Source organism: Periplaneta americana, chromosome 1 (assembly GCF_040183065.1).
Source record: "Periplaneta americana isolate PAMFEO1 chromosome 1, P.americana_PAMFEO1_priV1, whole genome shotgun sequence".
Lineage (NCBI taxonomy): Eukaryota > Metazoa > Arthropoda > Insecta > Blattodea > Blattidae > Periplaneta > Periplaneta americana.
Genome location: NC_091117.1, coordinates 29,111,481 through 29,133,664, shown reverse-complemented (window position 1 = coordinate 29,133,664; position 22,184 = coordinate 29,111,481). Strand labels below are relative to the sequence as shown.

At 35.2% G+C, this 22,184-nt stretch overlaps 1 protein-coding gene across 1 annotated transcript in view; it reads right to left on the bottom strand.

The window, feature by feature from the left end:
- Positions 1-22,184, bottom strand: part of LOC138694350 (retinol dehydrogenase 14) — a 57,054-nt gene that overhangs the window by 26,740 nt on the left and 8,130 nt on the right. Inside the window, exon 2 of the mRNA XM_069817998.1 lies at positions 11,124-11,286. Within this exon, the coding sequence (XP_069674099.1) occupies positions 11,124-11,280 (157 nt within the window). The 5' untranslated portion in view covers positions 11,281-11,286. The remainder of the gene's footprint in view (positions 1-11,123; positions 11,287-22,184) is intronic.

Here is a 22,184-nt window from a genome sequence, read left to right as displayed (position 1 = left end):
CTTAACACTGTTAACGCAGTTCGAGTCCCCGCAGGTTTTTGGGATTTCGTTAAATCTTTCTGAGTCTTCGTAACAATACTGTGATCTGGATTAATAATTTCCTAATGCAACAAAACTACTGAACTTTTTTTTTGTTTTATTTTTTTATAAGAAGGGCACTGTATTCCAAATAACATTCAAGAAAAAAATTATAATATTGTTATTACTAGGGAGCGGATTTTTATGTGCTAAAAAATTTAAACATATTTATTTTTTATGCGGTAAGAAGTATGAAAATATTTACTAAAAATAAAAAATATTTACTTTAAATATGACAAAAATACCTTACTTAGCTTGAAAAAAAAAAGTTACTAGGTACTCACCAACCACACTTGAGTCCTAATAGTTGGCCGAGAATTGCAGTGAACAACAAAGATCATTTCCAAATTCTCCATCACAAATGCATGCCGATTATCTCTGAACAACGACTTATACTGTGAAAACGATCTTTTCACATCACAGGACGTCAGACGTGCATATTTAAAGAGAGGAATGTCACAAACACATACACCGTCAATTTCACCTACAGGCACACCCTCCAATACTGAGCAACTTTACACATTTTTTTACATCCACTGTTTTTCCCAAACACATTCTGGAATTTGTCCCTTAGTAATTGTGCTTCTGAACCTGGTAGCGAGTCTAGTTTAATTTCCACGGCACGCACCTCCCTGTTTCAGACAACAGGTTTTTGGATGTTTCGAGTTTTTTTATGGTGTCACACAAAAAGCTTACATTTACTAATAGGAAAGCCAAATCGTTTTTTAAATAATCATCTTTCAGTATATCTTCAAAGATATCGATTGGCGAAGGCCGATAACAGGGAATCACAACAAGATATATTGCCTTACTCGATAGACATGAGCGAGAGGCGAGAGATTTGTTTAAATTAAATAATGTTCATACCCGAGCTCTTATCTGTTGTGTTTCACAAACAAAGCGTGGAATGAAATCATCTTCAGCAACAATAAACATTCCTAATTATGTGTTGCAAAAATCTCTCCTCCTTGTCCATGTTAATTTATTCTCTAATAATAACATTGATATACTGCCTAGCAGTTCTCAGAACGTGTGGTGATATTACAAAAATGCATCATGGATACACCACACAGCGCTTAGAAACACGAAGTAACCAAAAATTCCTAAAAAAAGATAACGTACTCCTGAGTGATATAATTGATTTAGTTTTAAAATATTTAAAAATTCTTGTAAAAAATTATTTTAGTAAAAAACTCCAAGATTTATGTGTTTATAATAGATTTCCTGAAAATATGTATTTACATAATTTTTTTGTGAAAATATGTGTTTTTATGTGAAATAAAATTCGGGTTTTAAACTTGAAACTTCATGTTCGGAATTTTTAACTTTGTTAATTGTGTTTTATCACACGCAAAAATAATATTTAATTACATAGGAATACGTTCCTTAGTTATTACACTTGATTGAGATGATAATATTAAACGTGCTGAATAAATGAGCATTTCAGCGTGGCCCTCTTCGTGTCTTTCTTTGCACATGGCCTTCTTTATTATTCGAAACAAGAATCTTCTTCTGCTTCTGTTTCTTCTTTCTTCTTTTATATTACAAATTTACATTATTCACAAAAAGGAAATACACAAAATGGATACACAGATTATAATATACATTTTAGAAATTTTATACAATTTTTGTAAGTTTTGCCTCCGTTCAACAGTTTTTCTTTTTCTATTTGCATGTAACTGAAGTGGGAAATGACTGCAAATGATTTTACTTACGGTCCTTTTTATTCAGGGACAGGGTTCTTACACACGTCGTATTCTACGTCAGTGATTCTCAACCGGGGAGCCGCGATCTTCTGGGGGGGGGGGAGGGGGACGAAAGAGTATTTCTGGGCGCCGCGAACAAAATAATAATAATAATAATAATAATAATAATAATAATAATAATAATAATAATAATAATAATAATAATAATAATTTTTAAAACTTCTATGAAAATTTAAACATCCGACCATTTTGCGTTAAATAAAAAATTAAATTATCTTCTTTTTAAATTGATATTCTCTACGAAGTTTCCCCTCCCCCCCCCCTCTTGCCTAAGAAAGGAAACATGTTTTCATTACATCAGAAGCAAAGAGCGAGGGAGAATTAATTTTTCTGCTTTTCATTCATTGTCGGAATAAATAAATTAGAACAGCTGTAACACTCCGTAGACATCTACATACACACATGCCCAATATATCTGTGAAAGTGCTGAGGAGGGTAGCAAGATGATTTACAAAATAAAACAAAAAATGCCCTAGTAACATACTGTACTTCTATATTGTATTTAGAAGCATAGAAATAAATAACGTTAAATATAAAAAATAAAACGTTGCAGTAGTTATAAAGTAAAAAAAAAATAATAATGCTACTATTTCGTTTATATGACGTCATTCCATTTTCGACCAATGAAGTGTAATGAAATTTTGAATTCCAACCAATCACAATCATACATCGCGATAATTTTTGCAACTCGATTTATCACAATCAATTTACCGAATGGTTGTTCTTTTGTTTAGTCAGTGTCACCAACGGTTTCCCCGTAAATTAATGAGCATGAATTTATTAATGTAACAACGAAGTACCGGTACTAAAGTGCGAAATCCTACTTCCAGATCTAGCCTACATCTTCTTCTTCTAATTCCATATCCATTGTATTTAAAGAAAATGACATTCCTTCATTCAGATTTGAGAACTGCGTTTTCAACAATTGTTCATTTACGAGTAATGTATTACTCAGGTTATTTGTAATTATACTATAAAATGCTTAAATTAAATTATGATTTCTGCGGATTATGAAAATGTATTTCTGTTATAATTACAAGAGAAAAGCGCAGTGCATGCAATTAACATTGTTAAATCTGTATTTCGCTTTTCTCAATTGGCATTACTGGATAATATCCAATTTCTTTATTGTAGACTAGTAATCGATATTAATTTATTTCAACTTCACAAAGTCTGAATAAATAGGCTATAATAAATATACAATTATTAACATTTTGTGACCGAATTTTAGCGATATATTATTTACAATTTTATTTTATTCACGAAATAGTCCTAACAAATTTCAGACCTGTTAGACAAATATGCCAGTTTTTGAGAAAGTAACTCCTCAAATGTGGACTCTGTATTTGATACATACAGTGATATTTTCAAGTTCAACCAGATTTCGCATATTTGTTTTGATGGCAATCATAGAAGAGAATCTTATTTGCATTAATATGAGGTTGCAAATGCTGTCAGAAATTTACGAGCTTCTTTTGCAGGTTCGAAGACTTCTAGCATTCTTCTGATTCAGAACTGGTCTATGTCTTGCACAAAAAGTATAGTTCCAACATTCCACTCCTATATTATTACACATATTTCAATAAGTCTTTAATTTTTTTTTAATGTCAGCCAGTTGAACGTATCCGTCCATGAAGAGTCCATTCTCAGCAAGGTGAATGATCAATGTTCATCCAACTATACGGGAATAACGTGTGATCAGCACGACGATTCCCTCCAGCCGTTACAGGAAATACCTTACTACAATAATACCGGACAGCTAGCAGTTCTGCGCGCGAACGACGCTGGTGCCGCTACCTAGGCGGCCGGTGTGGAGATATCGCGAAACAATCTGTAATCAACTGCAATGTATATTGTTGCTGGGCTAGTTATTACAGTTATTAATTGGTGCTGTGTTAAAATGTCAGGGTGTATATGTGCTGTTTATAATTGCTACAATTACAGCATTACAAATTGCTCCAAATGCTACTCTCGATTTCCGAGAGTTCATAAAACGTGAGTCAACAAAATTCTTTATTAGGTCTAATGCCTTTGTCTATGTGTTCATAGAATAATAAAAATTAGCCTTTTTATTTAATATTATTATATATTAAAAGTATTTATTTCAGTCACTGACTTCACAACATATGTTTAAGGTGTTAAACCTTTACATTACATGTTTAAAAGATGTATAAACGTTTTTGTTGGTCAGGGCCAACATCATCAAAATATGATTAAAATATGTGCATTAATGGGAAAAAGAAATATGAACACAATAAATGTATTCAAATACAGTAATTTACAACTCTTCACATTCACGATATTTTTACCTTAGTTATATATTTTATTATTTTTATTTTTTATTCTTTTACATCAAGTTACTTCATTATTCCATGTGTGAAGACTTGCAAACGTATACTGTATACTTTGCAACTTACACGTGTATTTTAAATAATTGACAATAAGGGCTGTCATATAAGAATGTCAAAATGTATCATAACCATGTTGATTTTAATAAGGTTCAGTTTACATGTCACTAAATATGTATTGTATTTGTAGAAATTATGTAGAGATTATTGATATTACCGAAATGTACTTCGTATCTGATGATGTTGGCCCTGACCAACGAAAACGTTTACACATCTTTTAAACATGTAATGTAAAGGTTTAACACCTTAAACATATGTTGTGAAGTCAGTGACTGAAATAAATACTTTTAATATACAATACAGACTTCTCTGAAAACTAAAAAAATGAATTGCAAAATACTTTTTATTTAAGCCTAATAAATGAATAGAAGTTAAAATATATTGGAAATTTTAAGGTTTTAGCAAGTTAAGTTTTATTATAGTCCACATGGCTTTACTATTACAAGCATCAGATTACTACCATTTTTATCTTTGCAGTTGTCAGCAATGGGTGTATAAAGCTTTATTGCAAATATTCATTCTTAATGCCAGAATTAATTTTGTCACACTAAAGCAAAGAAAAAAATACGCAATATTTCTCATAATATGCATGCAGCTTTGATATAAAATAATGTTACATTAAATATGGCACTGTTCAATTAATATTTGTATTTGTAGACGTAATTCCACGCCGCTCCGCTAAATGTCAAGTCCGTGATATTTCGCATCCACGTCAATGTTGCTAGTATACAGCTGTCCGGTATTATTATAGTAAGGTATTTGGTTACAACTGGCTTGCAAAACCGGATTTTGCTACTCGCTGTAGCATCCCAAATTCATCGCAACGCTGTGCTGCCGCCGAGCCGGTGTCATACAGTAGCCGAAATTTCACGAGAAAATTCCTTCTCCATGAAAACCCGAACCTGTGCTCATTCTGTAACGCGAGTCCTTGGCATGTGCCATGACTACAGCTTCGTCACGATAGGCTACCTTTTGAACAATAGAAAATAAACTATAAATGTTATCATTCCAAACACAATAAAGGAATATATTGAACTCACAAATGAGTAAAACGTAGGACAAAATATATGTTACTTTGACATTTATTTTTTACGATACGTTGTTAGAGAATGTCTCCACTTGCTAACATTTATATAGATTAATATGTTTATTTTTTGACAGGGAATGCTATAAACATGTTAATTCTTACAACATCCGGTCGGTTTGGCACAAACATATTACCACGTTACCGGTAAAGGTCAAGGACGATTTCCCTCACGTACATTTTATGCGTTTAAGAAACAAGCCATATCGTGTACGGTACAAAAAATTAAACTAATATACAGAGTGTTTAAAAAAATACGGGGCATAATTTCAGGTATGTATTTCCCACATGTAGACAATCAAAATAGTTTATTACAACATGTGTCCGGAAATGCTTTATTTCCGAGTTATGGCCTTCACAACATTGAAATTCACCGGAACGTTTTTCTTTCCGCAGGTCGTTGTCATTACAGAAGATGTTCAAAATGTCCACCTCCTGCTTGAATACAGACCTCACATCGATGTCTCATTGACATCCTCATTGACAGCCTCCAGAATCTCCTCCTGTACTTCTGGAGTTGTAGATCTTGGTCGTCCCCTTCCCAAACCAGGAGAGTTAAATTTTCCATACTCGCACAGACGGTAATGGAGACGTACAAATGTCTTCCGATCTGGACATTGTCGCTGTGGGTACCTCTCCTGGTACAAACGACGAGCCAGCGCAGCATTGCCGTCCGCCTTACCGTACATGAAGTGTATCTCTGCCAGCTCTTGATTTGAATACATGTCGCACAGTCTAACTCCTACACAACACTGAATGTAACCTTCGCCTCGGAATGAACTGTCAGAGTGCCTTCTTAATGTCTCCTTTGACGGCAACGACCTGCGGAAAGAAAAACGTTCCGGTGAATTTCAATGTTGTGAAGGCCATAACTCGGAAATAAAGCATTTCCGGACACATGTTGTAATGAACTATTTTGATTGTCTACATGTGGGAAATACATACCTGAAATTATGCCCCGTATTTTTAAACATCCTGTATATTCACGCAATCATTGGGATTCTGTGAATTCTATGCCACTTTTCAAATTATATTTTCGTCTCATTCCTATTATTATTATTATTATTATTATTATTATTATTATTGTTATTATTATTATTATTATTATTAAAATATTCGTGTGATGATGGTTATTTTACTTTAAAAATGATAGGCTATTAGAAAGAGACGCGAGTATAATTTATAAACACACCTAGCTTTCATCGATTACAAAAAAGCTTTCGACAGACTAAATAGAGATAAATTATTAAGGGAAGGAATAGGTGAAATTACTAAATCTTACAGTTTTCATTTTTTTTCTCAAAGACCAAGGACACTAGAATAAAATTATGTGACACGTTTCCTTATTAAGATGAAATAAATGGCAGGAATTTTTTCAACGTGATTTTCTTTAATTTTCGACGTGTGGAACCATTTATATATTAATATAATGCCCTTTCTTTAATTTTCGACGTGTGGAACCATTTATATATTAATATAATGCCCTTTCTTTAATTTTCGACGTGTGGAACCATTTATATATTAATATATAAATGGTTCCACACGTCGAAAATTAAAGAAAATCACGTTGAAAAAAATTCCTGCCATTTATTTCATCTTAATAAGGAAACGTGTCACATAATTTTATTCTAGTGTCCTTGGTCTTTGAGAAAAAAAAATGAAAACTGTATGATTTAGTAATTTCACCTATGCCTTCCCTTAAATATACTAAAAGAAGATACTTTTTCAAATCAATTAATACAATCAGTATTTAATATTTATAAAGATATAAAAACTGTTATCAAAATAAATGGAGAAATCCCAGATTTTAGGCCTAAATCCATAAATGCAGCTGTTCGACAAGGTTGTCCTCTTTCTTCAATACTTTTTGTAAAATATTTTAATTCTATGGCAAATAAAAGGCGAAACTGAGGATACATTCCCATTACTAGATAGGCCTGCACTAAAATCGATACAATTCTTTTTGTAGATGATAAGGTATTATTAGCCACAAATGAAGATGATCTCGAGAAATTAATACATTTTCTAAATAAGCTACTGTTGCAAAAGACTTTAACGTGGAAATTTCTGAGGAAAAATCCAAAATAATGACATTCTATGGAAAAGAACTCGTAAGAAGCAACATTTGTGTTGAAGATAAAATTTTAGAACATGTTAACACATTTAAATATTTAGGCTACAATCTTTCATGTGAACAAGAAAAAGATATACATTAAAAAAATTACCAATTATGTAAAAGATATGGGATTTATTAACTCATTCTTTAAGCCCACTTTAGTACAACGTCACACTAGATTACGAGTATAATATTTTGGCAAGACCTACTCTAGCATATGGCTCAGAAGCATGGACATTGAATAAGAGGGATATGCAGAAAATAACTCTAGAGAAATTACATTTCTGAGGAAAACAGCAGAATACACACTTTTGTATAGAAAACGAAGTGAAGAAATTTTGAAAGAACTAGGAGTACACCCATGATTGATTTCCTACACAAAACGAAGTATGTCAGTGTGACGTTGAAAAAACTTAACTGGAAACTTAAATTAAAGCCTTTCCGACATATCAGCTTCGAGGAAAAGCAAATTATATTTTTCTCGGGACAGACCAGTGTCTAAATTAACAGCGAATGGATATCACTTATAAATATATTAGTAAGACTTCAGAATTACATTTTGAAATTCAAAAAATAGAACTTTATTCTGTATAATAATAATAATAATAATAATAATAATAATAATAATAATAATAATAATAATAATAATAATATTTGCTTATTTATGGCTTTTAGAGAACCCGGAGGTTAACTGTTGCTCTCACATAAGCTCGGTATCAGTCCCTATCCCGAGAAAAATTAATCCAGTCCCTATCATCATATTCAACCTCTTTCAAATCCATTTTAATATTATCCTCCCATCTATGTCTCTGCCTCCCCAAAGTTCTTTTTCTCTCTGACCTCCCGACTAACACTCTACATGCAGTTCTGGATTCGCCCATACATGCTACATGCCCTGTCCATCTCAAACGTTTAGATTTATGTTCCTAATTATGGCAGATGAAGAATACAATGCGTGCAGGTCTCTACTGTGTAACTTTCTTCATTCTCCTGTAACTTCATCCCTCTTAGCCCTAAATATTTTCCTAAGTACCTTATTCTCAAACACTCTTAACCTCTGTTCTTTTCTCAAAGTGACAGCCCAAGTTTCACAATCATACAGAATAAATGGTAATATAACTGTTTTATAAATTTCAACTTTCAGGTTTTTGAGAACAGACTGGATGACAAAAGCTTCTCAACCGAATAATAACAGGCATTTCCCAAATTTATTCTGCGTTTTATTTCCTCTCGAGTGTAACTTATATTGCTCCAAGGTACTTCAACTTTTCTACCTCTTCCAATGATAAATTTTCAGTTTTTATATTTCCATTTCGTACTATGTTCTGGTCACGAAATATAATCATATACTTTGTTTTCTCGCAGTTTACTATGAAACCTATCTCCTTACTTGCTTCAAGTAAAATTTCTGTGTTTTCCCTAATAATTTGTGGATTTTCTCCTAACACATTCACGTCATTCGCATAAACAAACAGCTAATGTAACCCGTTCAATTACACTCTTTTCAATAGTGAGTTTAAAAAATATCCTCCCTTCCTACTTTAGCTGTAACTACCGAATCACAAATTATGCTGAGCTTACTTTGCGAGTTATTTAATAACAAAACAATTTTCATGTGATATGTAGATAACTGATCAAAAGATATTATTATAATTATATTATATAATAATAATAATAATAATAATAATAATAATAATAATAATATCTTTTGATCAGTTATCTACATATCACATGAAAATTGTATTGGTATTAAATAATAATAATAATAATAATAATAATAATAATAATAATAATAATAATAATAATAATAATAATAATACAAATTAGGAATGTCTAGCTACGCCCACTTTCTTGAGAGCCTACTCGTCAGTGCTGCTCATCGGAGTGACTACTACCGCGGAGGAATCGGAGATTACGAATAAAGCTCTCCACCGGTGATCTCCGGTACTACCGTAGGTGGAACAGGGGACATACGGAGGGATGCGGTGGTTCGGAGCGAAGCGACAGTTAGCTCAAGGACGACCGGCGCGCACGGACTGACGGTAGTTTCGAGTGGAATAAAATGGCACCAAATCGGATATCCGTCGCATGGAAATTTTTTAATTTAATCGAAGGTAATAATAAAGTCGCACACTGTAAACTTTGTGGGCGAATTTACTCTAAGGATGGTGGAACTTCGAATTTGTTAGACCATTTGAAGCGATCGCACAATCGCGAACTTAATGAAAACAATTGCGCAAAACATTTGATACGATTTATTTTTAAATTATTTTAGTGCTATTATTCCCAAAGGCTCACAGTCTAGGAAAAAGTCTTGAAATTTCTCTAAAACTTAACTTTCGAGGCAATAAAAACATATGAAATATTTACAAGACGACTTGAGTTATATTTTGCTCTTTAGACAACTTGAGTTATATTTTACGGTTTGGATTAAAATATTTCTGAATGAAACTAAAGAAACATGTGGTAATAATATAATTACAATTATCCTTAAATTGATATCCACTTATATTTTTATTACAGAGCAAGAGTGGCGCGTTTTAGAAGAGGCAGTTCAAATGCTGACACCCTTTAACACAGTAATCACAATCCTGTCCGGTGAAGAACATGAATAAATTATGTTGGACAGTAAACTTTATCCCATTGATAGCCCACGTTTCTTTTGTTCCATTCTGAAGCTCCCTTAATATATTTTACGTTAACTAAACCGATTAGAATGATAATTGACAAACCCTGTTTGCGATTAAACGAGAGTTTCTAGGGGAATTAAAGTATAAATGTTTACATTACCTACTGAAAAGCTTTACTTCTGCGTTAGTTTTGCAGTTAGATTGAATGTTATTAATTTGATAAATGACATAAAACTAATACGGCTTTCCACATATACTATGAATTTCAAAACTGGAAAAAAAAAAAAAAATCTGTCAGCTAACGTAGCACTTTAAGCAACACAAAAAAAAAGAGCCGAAGAAAGAGAGAGAGATTAAGAGAGATTAAACAACAACAAATTACAACTTATTTTAAAAGTACGCGGACGTCAGCGGACTCGAATCACTACCTGATCCGATTAAAGGAATGCTCAGCGGAAAGTGTATGTCTGCGCCACAGCACATATACAACCTGCGCGGCATCAATCGGAGGTAACCGGAGGTCTCCGATTGAAAGCGCGTAAACAACCGGTCCGGAGAAAACCTAATCATAAGCAGCACTACTACTCGTAGTGCATATCTTGGTCTTGATTTCATGTTTCGCCGCTGGTAATAGTACATCATTGGTAACGATGGATTGATGATATGGAAGACGATTGAAAGGCTGGAAATCGAAAGATGGAGGAATAAGGAGTGGTGAGCTGCGGGCATCAATCACTAAGGGAGCCAACCAAGACTAAACTCAAAGGCTTGTAGAACTATAGGAGAGGGATAACATTGTAAATGTCAACAATAGTTTTAGTTTGATCAGTGCAATATGTAACTACTCAGCGATGTATGCAAGGGAGGGTGAAAGGAATTGGTCTCCCTACCCCACTATCTCCTGGTCTAGTTGCCCCATGAGTGATGCTTTGTTGGTGTCACTTGTGGGGTCCAGACCTGTCTTCGGACAGTTGACTAAAAACAATATTCCCTCCTCACAAATTCCCCGAAGAGTAACGTCACAGAGGCACAAACATGTACCTGAGTTGGCGCCGGTGATGACGACGGTTTTGCCCTTCATGCTTGCCTTGCTGCGACACACGCCGAGCGTGAAGTACGCGAACAGCCGCAACCCAACAAGCAGCGCTGCGATCACGACGATGGCGAACGCCGCCAAGCACGCCAGACAGAACAACATGGCGCCCTGCAACAAAGAAATATGCACATGGATTGTGAGACAACATGCAACAACACTTTGCTGAAATAAAAAAAATTATATTACTGTCTTTTCTTTTTGTAATTTTCATAAATGATCTTACCCCTTAATAAAAGAAACAGATTATCCCATACTATTTTGCAGATGACATAAATAGTCTATCGTAAAAAAAGGTAAAGGTAAAGGTATCCCCGTATCATGCCATGAAGGCACTTGGGGGGCATGGAGGTAGAGCCCCATGCTTTCCATGACCTCGGCACTAGAATGAGGTGGTGTGGTCGGCACCACGCTCTGACCGCCTTTTACCCCCGGGAAAGACCCGGTACTCAATTTTATAGAAGGCTGAGTGAACCTTGGGGCCGTTCTGAAAGTCTGGCAACGAGAAAAAATCCTGCCACCACCTGGGATCGAATCCCGGACCTTCCAGTCCGTAGCCAGCTGCTCTACCAACTGAGCTACCCGGCCGCCAAATAGTCTATCGTAACCTACTTAAAAGCGAAAGAGACAGAATGTATGGTGAACATAACATAATCGCCGCCATAAAATCCTCGAGAATAAAATGGTTGGGGCATGTAATGAGGAATACGGAGAATAACATCCTAAAAAAGGTATTATTCAGTGAAACGTGGGGACACAGACGACCTGGACGATCCAAATTGAGATGGTTGGATGGTGTGACAGACGATTTGGCAACAATGGGAATAAGAAATTGGAGAATAAAAGTACAGGAGAGAGACGAATGGAGGAAGATTGTTGAAGAAGCCAAGGCCCACTTGGGACTGTAGCGCTGATGATGATGATGATGATGATGATGATGATGATGATGATGATGATGACCAGGAACGTCCCATTTTGAGAGACTACCTCGGGAAAATGATTGGTTTCTTCCTCAGCCCACTTTGAGCCAGGGACCATCACTATCGAATGGTATAAATGTAAAAATAGGCCTATTGTAATTCATTTTATTTCGTTGCAAGGTCTGCTACTATAGGCCTATGATGTTAACAATAATGTAACTTGATACGGGTAATTATGTTTGGTAGCAGGCCGTGGATAAAGGTGCCAATTTGTTTTCAAATGTTTCTTTCATTACGCATATTGTGTTCATTTGTTTGCAATTGTCGTACATTAACTGATACATCATCACTGAGGATTTTGGTGTTACAGTTATAAATGGTTAAATAATTGAATCTTCGTTCTTCTTAAGCCTGTCAGTGATTTGTTTGCTTACGTATAGATAAATACAAGTTTATGTATCCTCAAATGTTCATGTTTTTATCCTTTGGAGATTTCTTTCTGTTTACTGAAATCTAATTCCAACCTTTCAGAAAGTTGGTGCTATTTGTGGGCTAAAGAAGATGGAGTGTCAAAGTGGGGGGGAGGGGAAGAACACTTCCGACGAGTCAGAGAATTTTCCATGGGTTTACCGATCTTAGAGTTGCGGAAAACTTCGGGAAAACCTAATCAAGTGGGTTTCCACGAACACCTGAGTTACACTGTACGTCACTCGACAGTTAAAAACTACTCGAGGTTATTCTAATAAGTTACGCGTTCAAGTTATTACATAACGAATTATTTACTTACAGTTTTCATATAACTTTAACAAACCATGTTTTCTATGACGTAAATAATGTCTTCACTCTGCACACGTCATCAGTAGTGATCAGAAATATATGGAAATGTATATCAAATACCTTACTATAATAATACCAGATAGCTAGCAGTTTTACGTGCGAACGACGATGGTGCTGCTACCTACCTGCCGGGATGGAGATGCTCGCGAAACAAGCTGTATTTATTTATTTTATTTTATTTTATTGGGTTATTTTACGACGCTGTATCAACATCTAGGTTATTTTGCGTCTGAATGATATGATGATAATGCCGGTGAAATGAGTCCAGGGTCCAGCACCGAAAGTTACCCAGCAGAAACAAGCTGTTATCAACTGCAATGTATATTGTTGCTGGGCTAATTTGTTAATAGTTTTATGAATTAGTACTAGTGTTAAAATGTCAGGGTGTATATGTGCTGTTTATAATTGTGACAATTGCAGCATTACAAATTGCTCCAAATCGTACTTTCGATTTCCGACAGTTCATAAAACGTAAATCAACAACATTCTTTAGTAGGCCTAATTCCTTCGTCTTTGTGTTGATAGAAAAATACAAATTAGTTTTTTTTTATTTAGACCTAATAAATAAATAAAAGTTAAAATGTAATGGATTTTAAGGTTTTATCAAATTAAGTTTTATTGTTGTCCACATGCCTTTACTAATTATTACAAGCATCAGATTAATATCAATTTTATCTTTGCAGTTGTCAGCAATGCGTATATAAAACATTACTGTAAATTCATTTCTAATATCAGATTGATTTTGTCTCAGTAAACCAAAGAAAAAATATGTAACAATTACGGAAAGTAATATGAAGTATGCAATATTTCTCATAATATGCAGCTTTGATATAAGATAATAATTTTACATTAAATATTATTCAACATTTCTTAAGTGTTTCATATATAATTCCACATTAGTAACTTACGTTTTAAACAATAGTCCGAATCTCGCTATGTTAATATTTGTATATGTGGACGTAATTCCATCGCTCTGCGCTAGATGTCAGGTCCGCGATTTTTCGCACTCACGCCAATGCTGCTAGTATACAGCTGTCCGGTATTATTATAGTAAGGTATTTGTGTATATTTGTATCGGAGCTGCATATCTTAATGAAGCTTTGTAATTACACGTTTCATGTTTTTAAGGTGGTTGACGCATGGCTGTTCGTTCATACACACTTTGTGCGTATTTTGGACGTTTGTGCAAATTTCGACATTAGAACATATTTCATACATATTTTTAATTTTTTGTGACGGGAACTGTTTTCTAATGTTCTGGACTTTGGCAAAACATGTAACAATTATTTACTTCAGTTGACGGCGAGTTTTCTCGACAAAAAATAACTCCTTGATTTGAATTTGGAAACACGTACAAATTACTAAAATTGAGCGGAAAGGAATAATATTGTGACAGCGACGTGAGATTCGAACTCACGACCAGCGTCCCGCGAAAGCAGATCGCGCGGAGCACGGTGGAATGGCGCGCGGCGGAGAGGGGAAAGGGCCAACGCGGCGAGAGAGTGGAGCGAGAGTGCGCGCGCAACTGCTGCGTACGCAGTGAATGGGGAACGGACCTTCCCGACTCTCCGAGAAGTCTGTCGAAGTGGAGATATCCAGATAATTCTCTACACACCTGTAGAAATTTCTCGCAACTATGATTTTGCTATAAAAGAAGAAGCGCCAGCGAACTCGAGAGTTTTTCAGTTATTCAGTCAGTGAGAAAGCCAGAGCAAGGAAGCCAGTCTTGTGTACCGGAGTTCGACTCGAGTGTACGTACGCAACTGCGTCAGCAGCCGAAGGCCTGAGTTCGAGTGCAGTGGACCGCAGTTGGAGGGACCTGAGTTCGAGTGCAGTGGACCGCAGTTGGAGGGACCCGAGTTCGAGTACAGTGAACTGTCTCTGAAGGTCTGTGGTTCGAGATACTGTGAACTCGAGTGACTGAGATAGAAGAACTGTGAACTGAGAACTGGTAGTTCTGATTTGTAAATAGTGCTTTGTAAATATTAGTTAAGATTAACAGTTCATTGTTGTTCGTACTAGTCCAAGTAAATTGTCATTGTCATCAGTGGAGTGCTATAACGAATACTGTGTTGAGTGAAAATCCAATTGTTGACGAGAGCGTTTAAGGCGAATTGTAGAAAGGAATTATTGTTGTGACGAATAAATTACATTGTTGTTACTAATAAAATTCACAATATTAAGTTTATCTAATTAGGTGGTACTTGCGACTTTTAAGGTGTGTATTTTTGGGTATACTTCAGTGTACGATACAGTTGGCAGGTGACGACAGAAGTTTGAGTGTTTGTTTTGAAGTTCCTTGTATAGGGGGCGTTGCGATATACTGTATTAATGTGTTGGTCCGCCATTTTTCCTCGTGCAAATTAAAAAAAAAGTGATTTCCGCTCAATTTTAATAGTTTGTACGTATTTCGCTACTCATTTCAAGAAGTTTTGAATAAATTTTGTCGAAAAAACGCGTCGTCAGCTAAAGTAAAGAATGATGGTCCAAAGAAGATGAGGAACATTAGCGAAGTGCTTCAAGGATACGGTAGTGATGTAGACGTTAATCCTATCGTGTTACCAGACTGTAAGTTTTGTTCCCTCACTTCATGTGATATAAAAATAATTTTTTCTATGCATAAATTTATTTTTACGGACATGGAAATGATTATTCTGTCACGAAGTTTCGTAAGTCACGAAAGAAAATGAATTATCTGTATCAAATTAATTTTAATTAAATTAGCAATAGCCAATAATGCAATAACCAAGGAATTAAAGTGACTGTTTTTCTTTTTTGCCCAATAATTTGAATATCTCCCATTATATGGCTAGTGTTTTGCTTTTCGTGGAATCCTATCTGCGGGCTCTTCGAATTTTAGTGCATACAAGGTCGAAGGGAACAGATGCACCAAAATTTAAAAGGTGATTCTGCATGTTAAATATAACAAAGCTTTTATTGCACTTTTCCTTCGATGAAGCACCGTTAAGCAGGGATAAAAAAAGTCTTTGTCTAATGTTTGCAGCCCTCTATTGCAATAATGGCCCAACAAAAATGGCTGATTGCTATACAAGCAGAGAGGTAAAAATAATCTGAACAGTTAATGCAGTGATGTCAAAGCAAGCGCATTTTTCTGACCTTGACGAAGTGCGCGGGCATCAAGCGCTAAGTATGGAAAGAGGAAGGGTTGTGTATATGAATAAGCAGCCTGTTGGATTAAGAAAACAGTGGTGCACAAACTTCAAACGGAACGTGAAATTTTATGTCGTTATTTTTATATGGCTTCTTTTTGTTTAATACTAATCTATATTGTCTGTAAAACAAAAGTACTAACACCAATTTCTTAAGATTGCACTTGTGTTTTAAATTTTAATAACAAATAAAGAGTTAAGAAGTAATATTCACTTAAATTCTATAGTAGTACAGCTATACTGTACTAAGTGGATGAAACACGTCATTCATAAAGAAAGTGATCCCCAAAAAAAGAGACTGAGTATGACATGATAAGTTGGAATTGATATTGATGGTAATTTTAGCCTTATAAAAGTAATCAATAAACTAATCAAAACAATATTATAGTACAAAGCAAAGTTATCTAGGTGCTGTATATGTTTTAAGTGTAACTAATATTCCAACGCATTATGCTTTTAAGGTGATATTGGTGCTCAACTTGCTATCATCAGAATATTAAATTATTTTCTCGAAATATGCTGAAGCTATAGAGCTGACATTTTTAGAACACATGGGCACGTATCTTTTGCTTATGATGTAACAGCAGTTGCTTTGTTAATTCATTTCCTTACAAACAATTTCCATGCGAATATTTTCAAAATTTTCAATACACCATCTTCAGTAATACGTATATACGGTATATTAGATTTACGAAAACATTCTGTAAGGCCACTAAATAAATAGGCCTATATCTGAAAATTTCACATTTGTATAAAGAAAAGTTGAGAAAATATTTCTTTTGAATAAAAAATCAAACTTGTGGAAAATGAGCATTAAAAATAAAAACTTACATTCTTATAATGTACGTATATTTCTCAGACAAATATAAAAATTAACATGTATACAGTTTTAATAAGTTCTCTTCCTTTTATCTATTGAATCAGTGCTGGCCATCCCTGAATATAGCTCGATCAAGCGGCATATACTATCTCTTTCGTCTGTCTCTTTCCTTTCCTCTGTAAAGCGCTCAGGCTCTCCCGAGCTCTAAAGCGCGCTTGCTCCTATGGGCATCAGTTGACATCACTCAGTTAATGCCTTGAATCTTTTTTTTTTTTTTTTTTTTTGCAAATTAAACCGTTTAGCCATGAATTTAAATTGAATAATTGCGAAAATCGTTAAACTAAATCTTGCAACGCAGCACACGTCGTGTGTTACCGACTGAGTACAGCAGAGGGGAAGGTAAGGAGTGCAGGCCGCGCTTGCTTAGAGTTATTGCAGCAGCCGTGATGTTGCCAAATGCTTCATAGAAACATAATGATGTCCTCTGAAACGGTGAATGTTAGAGAAAAAAAGTTATTTAGATTTTTCAAATCTCTCCTTATGATCTATTACCAGCTTCAGTTTGGTGCAGAAGTTACCATCCACTCTCTATATGAGTGCATATTTCGGCATTTTAAGTGCATAGACGCATGCATATTTTAAGACTTTCAGTGCATATAATTTTCTCAACACTAGTCATCAACCATCTCCCGGAATAGACCAGCCAACTGTCAGCTAAGAATGCACGGGTTGCCAACTCAACTAGATATCCGAGTAAAAAAAAAATAGCTTTTTCATGTAAAAAAAAGCTAGATTGCAAAATTGATTCGAAATATTACGTAATTGCAATAATTGTATAATTAGTTTGATTCCATAACATTATTTACATCTTTGTGGAGAATTGGAGTGTTTCACTTATTAGATTTTGTGACTAAGTAAAATTTAAACAGTCAATATTATATTTTTTACAGTAGTGCACTAGTGTGATTCTGATTCATTCACAGTTCTCTGCCCAAGGGTAGGTCTTTCACTGCAAACCCAGCATTCTACAATCTTTCCTATTTTCCGCCTTTCTTTTAATCTCCTCATATGATCCATACATCTTAACGTTGTCTATCATTTGATAGCGTCTTCTGCCCTGAATTCCTCTCCCGTTCACCATTCCTTCCAGTGCATCCGTCAATAAGTAGCTTCTTCTTAGCACCAAGCTGTGACTCAGACAATTTCTTGTTTTCTTCCTGATCAGTTTTAGCGTTATTCTTTCTTCACCCATTGTGATGTAATTGTTATGTGAACCAAGGACTTTCTATGAAACGAATCCAGAATATTCTAATGCTGTAATTGTGTCTGATATTTCCTTTGACCCGGTTCAGTAGTTAAACACAAACAAGTATAAAATAAATAACTGTAACTCCTACATCAGTCGGGGACTAGAAAACTCGTGGTGAGTACACAACTAATCAGGATCCTTGTCAATATGTCACAAAGTATAAATATGAAGCCGCAGCAGTAAACAGATATACTATAAGAGGTACAGACATAAATGGGGGTTATGGCTGAAACTTTTAATTTATATACTTTTAAGCAATCTCTTTCAGATTTCTATCACATACTCGCACAATTAACATGTGCTATCATATCAAATTTGAACTTCACACTTCGTTTATCAATTTTTTTTCTGTATCGTCATAATTACATGAGTCATTCACTAATTAGTGGAAACATCTGAATTAACAAAGAAAACATTTTTGGAACAGTCACAATGTTGCAGTGCTCAGAAGCAATCTCCTCCAACATGAAGAACCCGCCTCCACATCTCAGGGAGACGACGGATGCCATCCACAGCGTCTTGTATTAATCTTCGAACAGGCTGCTCTACTGCTGCTATAATTGCCTGCCTGGTTCTAAAGCGAACTCTTCTAAGTGGTAATTCCATTTCCGGGAAAAGGTCAAAATCACATGGACTCGTATCTGGAGAGTATGGAGGATGCTTCAGAATTTCCCAGTTCCATTTGCGAAGAAAATTAACAACAGGGGAAGCTATGTGAGAGCGAACACTATCACTTAGCACAAAAGGATGAGAATTCAGGAGATTTGGACGTTTACGGCGCACCGCTGGTTGTAAATGGTGTTCCAGAAAGTAACTATACTATGCACCATTCACACGATTTCCGACAGGAACTCAATGAGTGAGAAGGTTTCCGTCAAAATCATAACCAACAACGGTGTTCTTCCAGCAGCGCTCTTACAGCGTTCACTTGCCGATTACGGTCTGCCAGCTCTAGGTTTTTTATGAACATCTTCCCTCCCGCTGCGAAATGCATGCGCCCACCTAGCCACGGTACGATATGGTGAAGTCTCTCTATCACAAGCTTCCAGTAATGCTGTATGGCATTGTCGAGCATTCTCGCCTCTTGCAATCTGAATTTCGATTAAGCATCTTTGTTCGTATTTGCTAAACATTTTAGAGAGCTACAGATAAGTCTACAAATTAAACTCACTACAAATATCCTATAAATAAGACCATTGTCTTCAAACTCACAGATAACACACATCAGATGCTCTTCTTTCTAACTGTTATCAGCTTGCATCATTTACCACTGATAGCGCCACATACAAACATTGTTACCACTAAATTATAGAATAACCCATGTATATACAAAAAATTTCAAAAGTAAAGCATTATTTTTTTGGAATTAAAATTGAATGAGGGGATTTTTGAACAAAAATCTCAGACAGGTCAAACTTTGTATTTAGAAAGGTATATTTTTATGAGAACAAAACATTTTTGAGACTACTGTTGTGCAAGCTATGACGTCATCGAGAACATTTTTAAATGACACCCTATAGGGCTTTTAATATATTTTTATGTACCGTAATATTTCATTTGTTTTGTACAGAAGAACTGTGGTTTTAGTTATTATGGTAATAATTTTATTGATATATTTTATTAGACCCTGTGTTATGAAAGTTGAAAACAGTTTTACTGATGAAATCTACACAAAGAAGACATTCTTAACTGAAAATAATCTTTTTATCTCTCTGACATGTCCATGTTCTCTGAATTTCTCTTCTATCTTTCTCATAATTGACTGAGAAATAAGTAGACGATTTGTACGAATCTCGTTAAAAAGTGAGCATACCTCTTGTTGTGTAGGCCTTAGGGTTGCCAACCGTCCGGAATTTTTCCGGATTGTCACGAAATCAGTCCTCTATGCAGGAAAAAAAATTAAATTCTTTTCAGGACGCTTAATGTCCGGAATTTTGCTCATTGCAATATTATATTCTGAAATTTCATATTTATATTTCATTATTACAGAGCCTACGTAGTTTGCAATGACTTGATAGTAAATCAGCATTTGAATAACTTAGTGATTCTGACGTGCATCTCTTTAAGAATGAAGCACTGAATGTGTATCAGAAGGCCATTGACTATTTGCAAAAATGGTTTGATTACGACTCTTCACTTCTTAAGAAAATCACTTTTCTAAGCCTTAATGATACTTTCACATTCAGTGTCCTTACTGAAATTGTGAATATACTGCATGTTAATATAGAACTGGACTTTGAAAATGGTGATGCATTGTACCAAGAGTATTGTTTATTGAAATTAATGTTACCGTTACTGAAAGATCTACCAACTGCTCAGAACGCTGGAACACTGTTTTGGAGAAACGTAGTGTGCCAAACTTAAAGAAAACTGCTGAACACATACATGCTCTTCCAACTAGCAATGCTCATGTGGAACGAGTTAAAAAAAAATGAATGTCTGGACTGACGAGAGAAACCGGATGAGGCCAGAACTTGTAATATCAGAACTCTTGGTCAAGATGAACTTTATTATGACATGTAGAGAATATTTTTCATTATGTTTTAACTAACAAAAAACTATTAAACAAAAGCAAAGGAAGCACGAATATTCTTTTCAACAATGTTAATGTAGTAAGTGTAGGGACATGTAGGTCATATCAAACCTTGTGCTTTTCAATGTGTACAGACTTATGGCATGTTCTTTAATATAGGGTTACATCACTACAAACAAATAATAACACGACCACCTCTGTGGTGTAGGGGGTCAGCATGCTGGTCTCTTACACAGAGGGCCCGGGTTTGATTCCCGATTGGGTTGAATTTCCTGGTTGAGGTTTTTCAGGGTTTTTCCTTAACCGTAAGGCAAATGCCAGGAAATTAGGGCCACAACATCCCTGAATATCACCGGCCTCATTCATCACCGAAATCATATTCATAACAAATCAGTAATACATATACAGTCGCCATCTAGTTCACAACAATATAACCAGTCTCAACAATAGTACACAGGCCTTCGGATTTCAACCAAAAGATTAACTCGCGATATGATCAAAGATGTTAAAGCGAGTATAAATAACAGCGAGGAAAAAAAAATAATAATACCACTAAGTTAATTATTATAATTTATTGTTTAATTAAGCATCAAAATACAAGTGTATTAATTTACACTGAAATTCATTATAAGTTAATGTGCTTTTTCAGACATGTTTTACCACATTTGTGATAATTTAAGTACGCTTTCCGACCATTCTTCTCAACTCACCAGCATTTTAGATCTTTCCGATATTAACCCTTATATACAACGATTGAATTGCTTTGATTTTATAATACGCAATAATCATATACAGTACACGGAACGTGCTTGCTTAGGCGAGTCAAATTCGCTTCCGCGGCTTGTACTTGAAACACGTCGACTACATTCTGTCCGGAGTCGTGTGTTCATCTTCAATACACCTCAAACTAATACAAATAAACTGATGTCACGGCCCTACTTATAACATTAAATTTAATTAAACTTTAAGCACGCTCAGTAATCCGACACACTCGCTAATCCGGCACCCCTCTGTGCGAGGAATGTCCGAATTAGCAAGAGTCTACTGTAGCTATACAGTTCCTCTGAAGCAAAACAATTGCATAGCAGATTAAACAAATACTAAGTCTAGTTTCTAAATCGCGTGCATTACAGTGTGTTCCATTCTCCTACACAGCAGGGGCGGATTCTGGGGCAGTGCCAGTGTGCCATGGCACCACCATGAAAGAAACGAAAAATAATATCCTAAAAAGCAGTTGTAATAGTTTATGTTATACATATTTTATTCGTATTTCATCTGAACGTGCGCGCGCACAGATCGGGATGCAATCTTGCAGCGTTTTTCCGAACGTTGGAACCAGTTCGGTGTGGCACTATCTGCGTCCATATAACACTGTACTAAAGGCTACTGATTCTAGTTTATATGCGTTTTTATGGCAGAG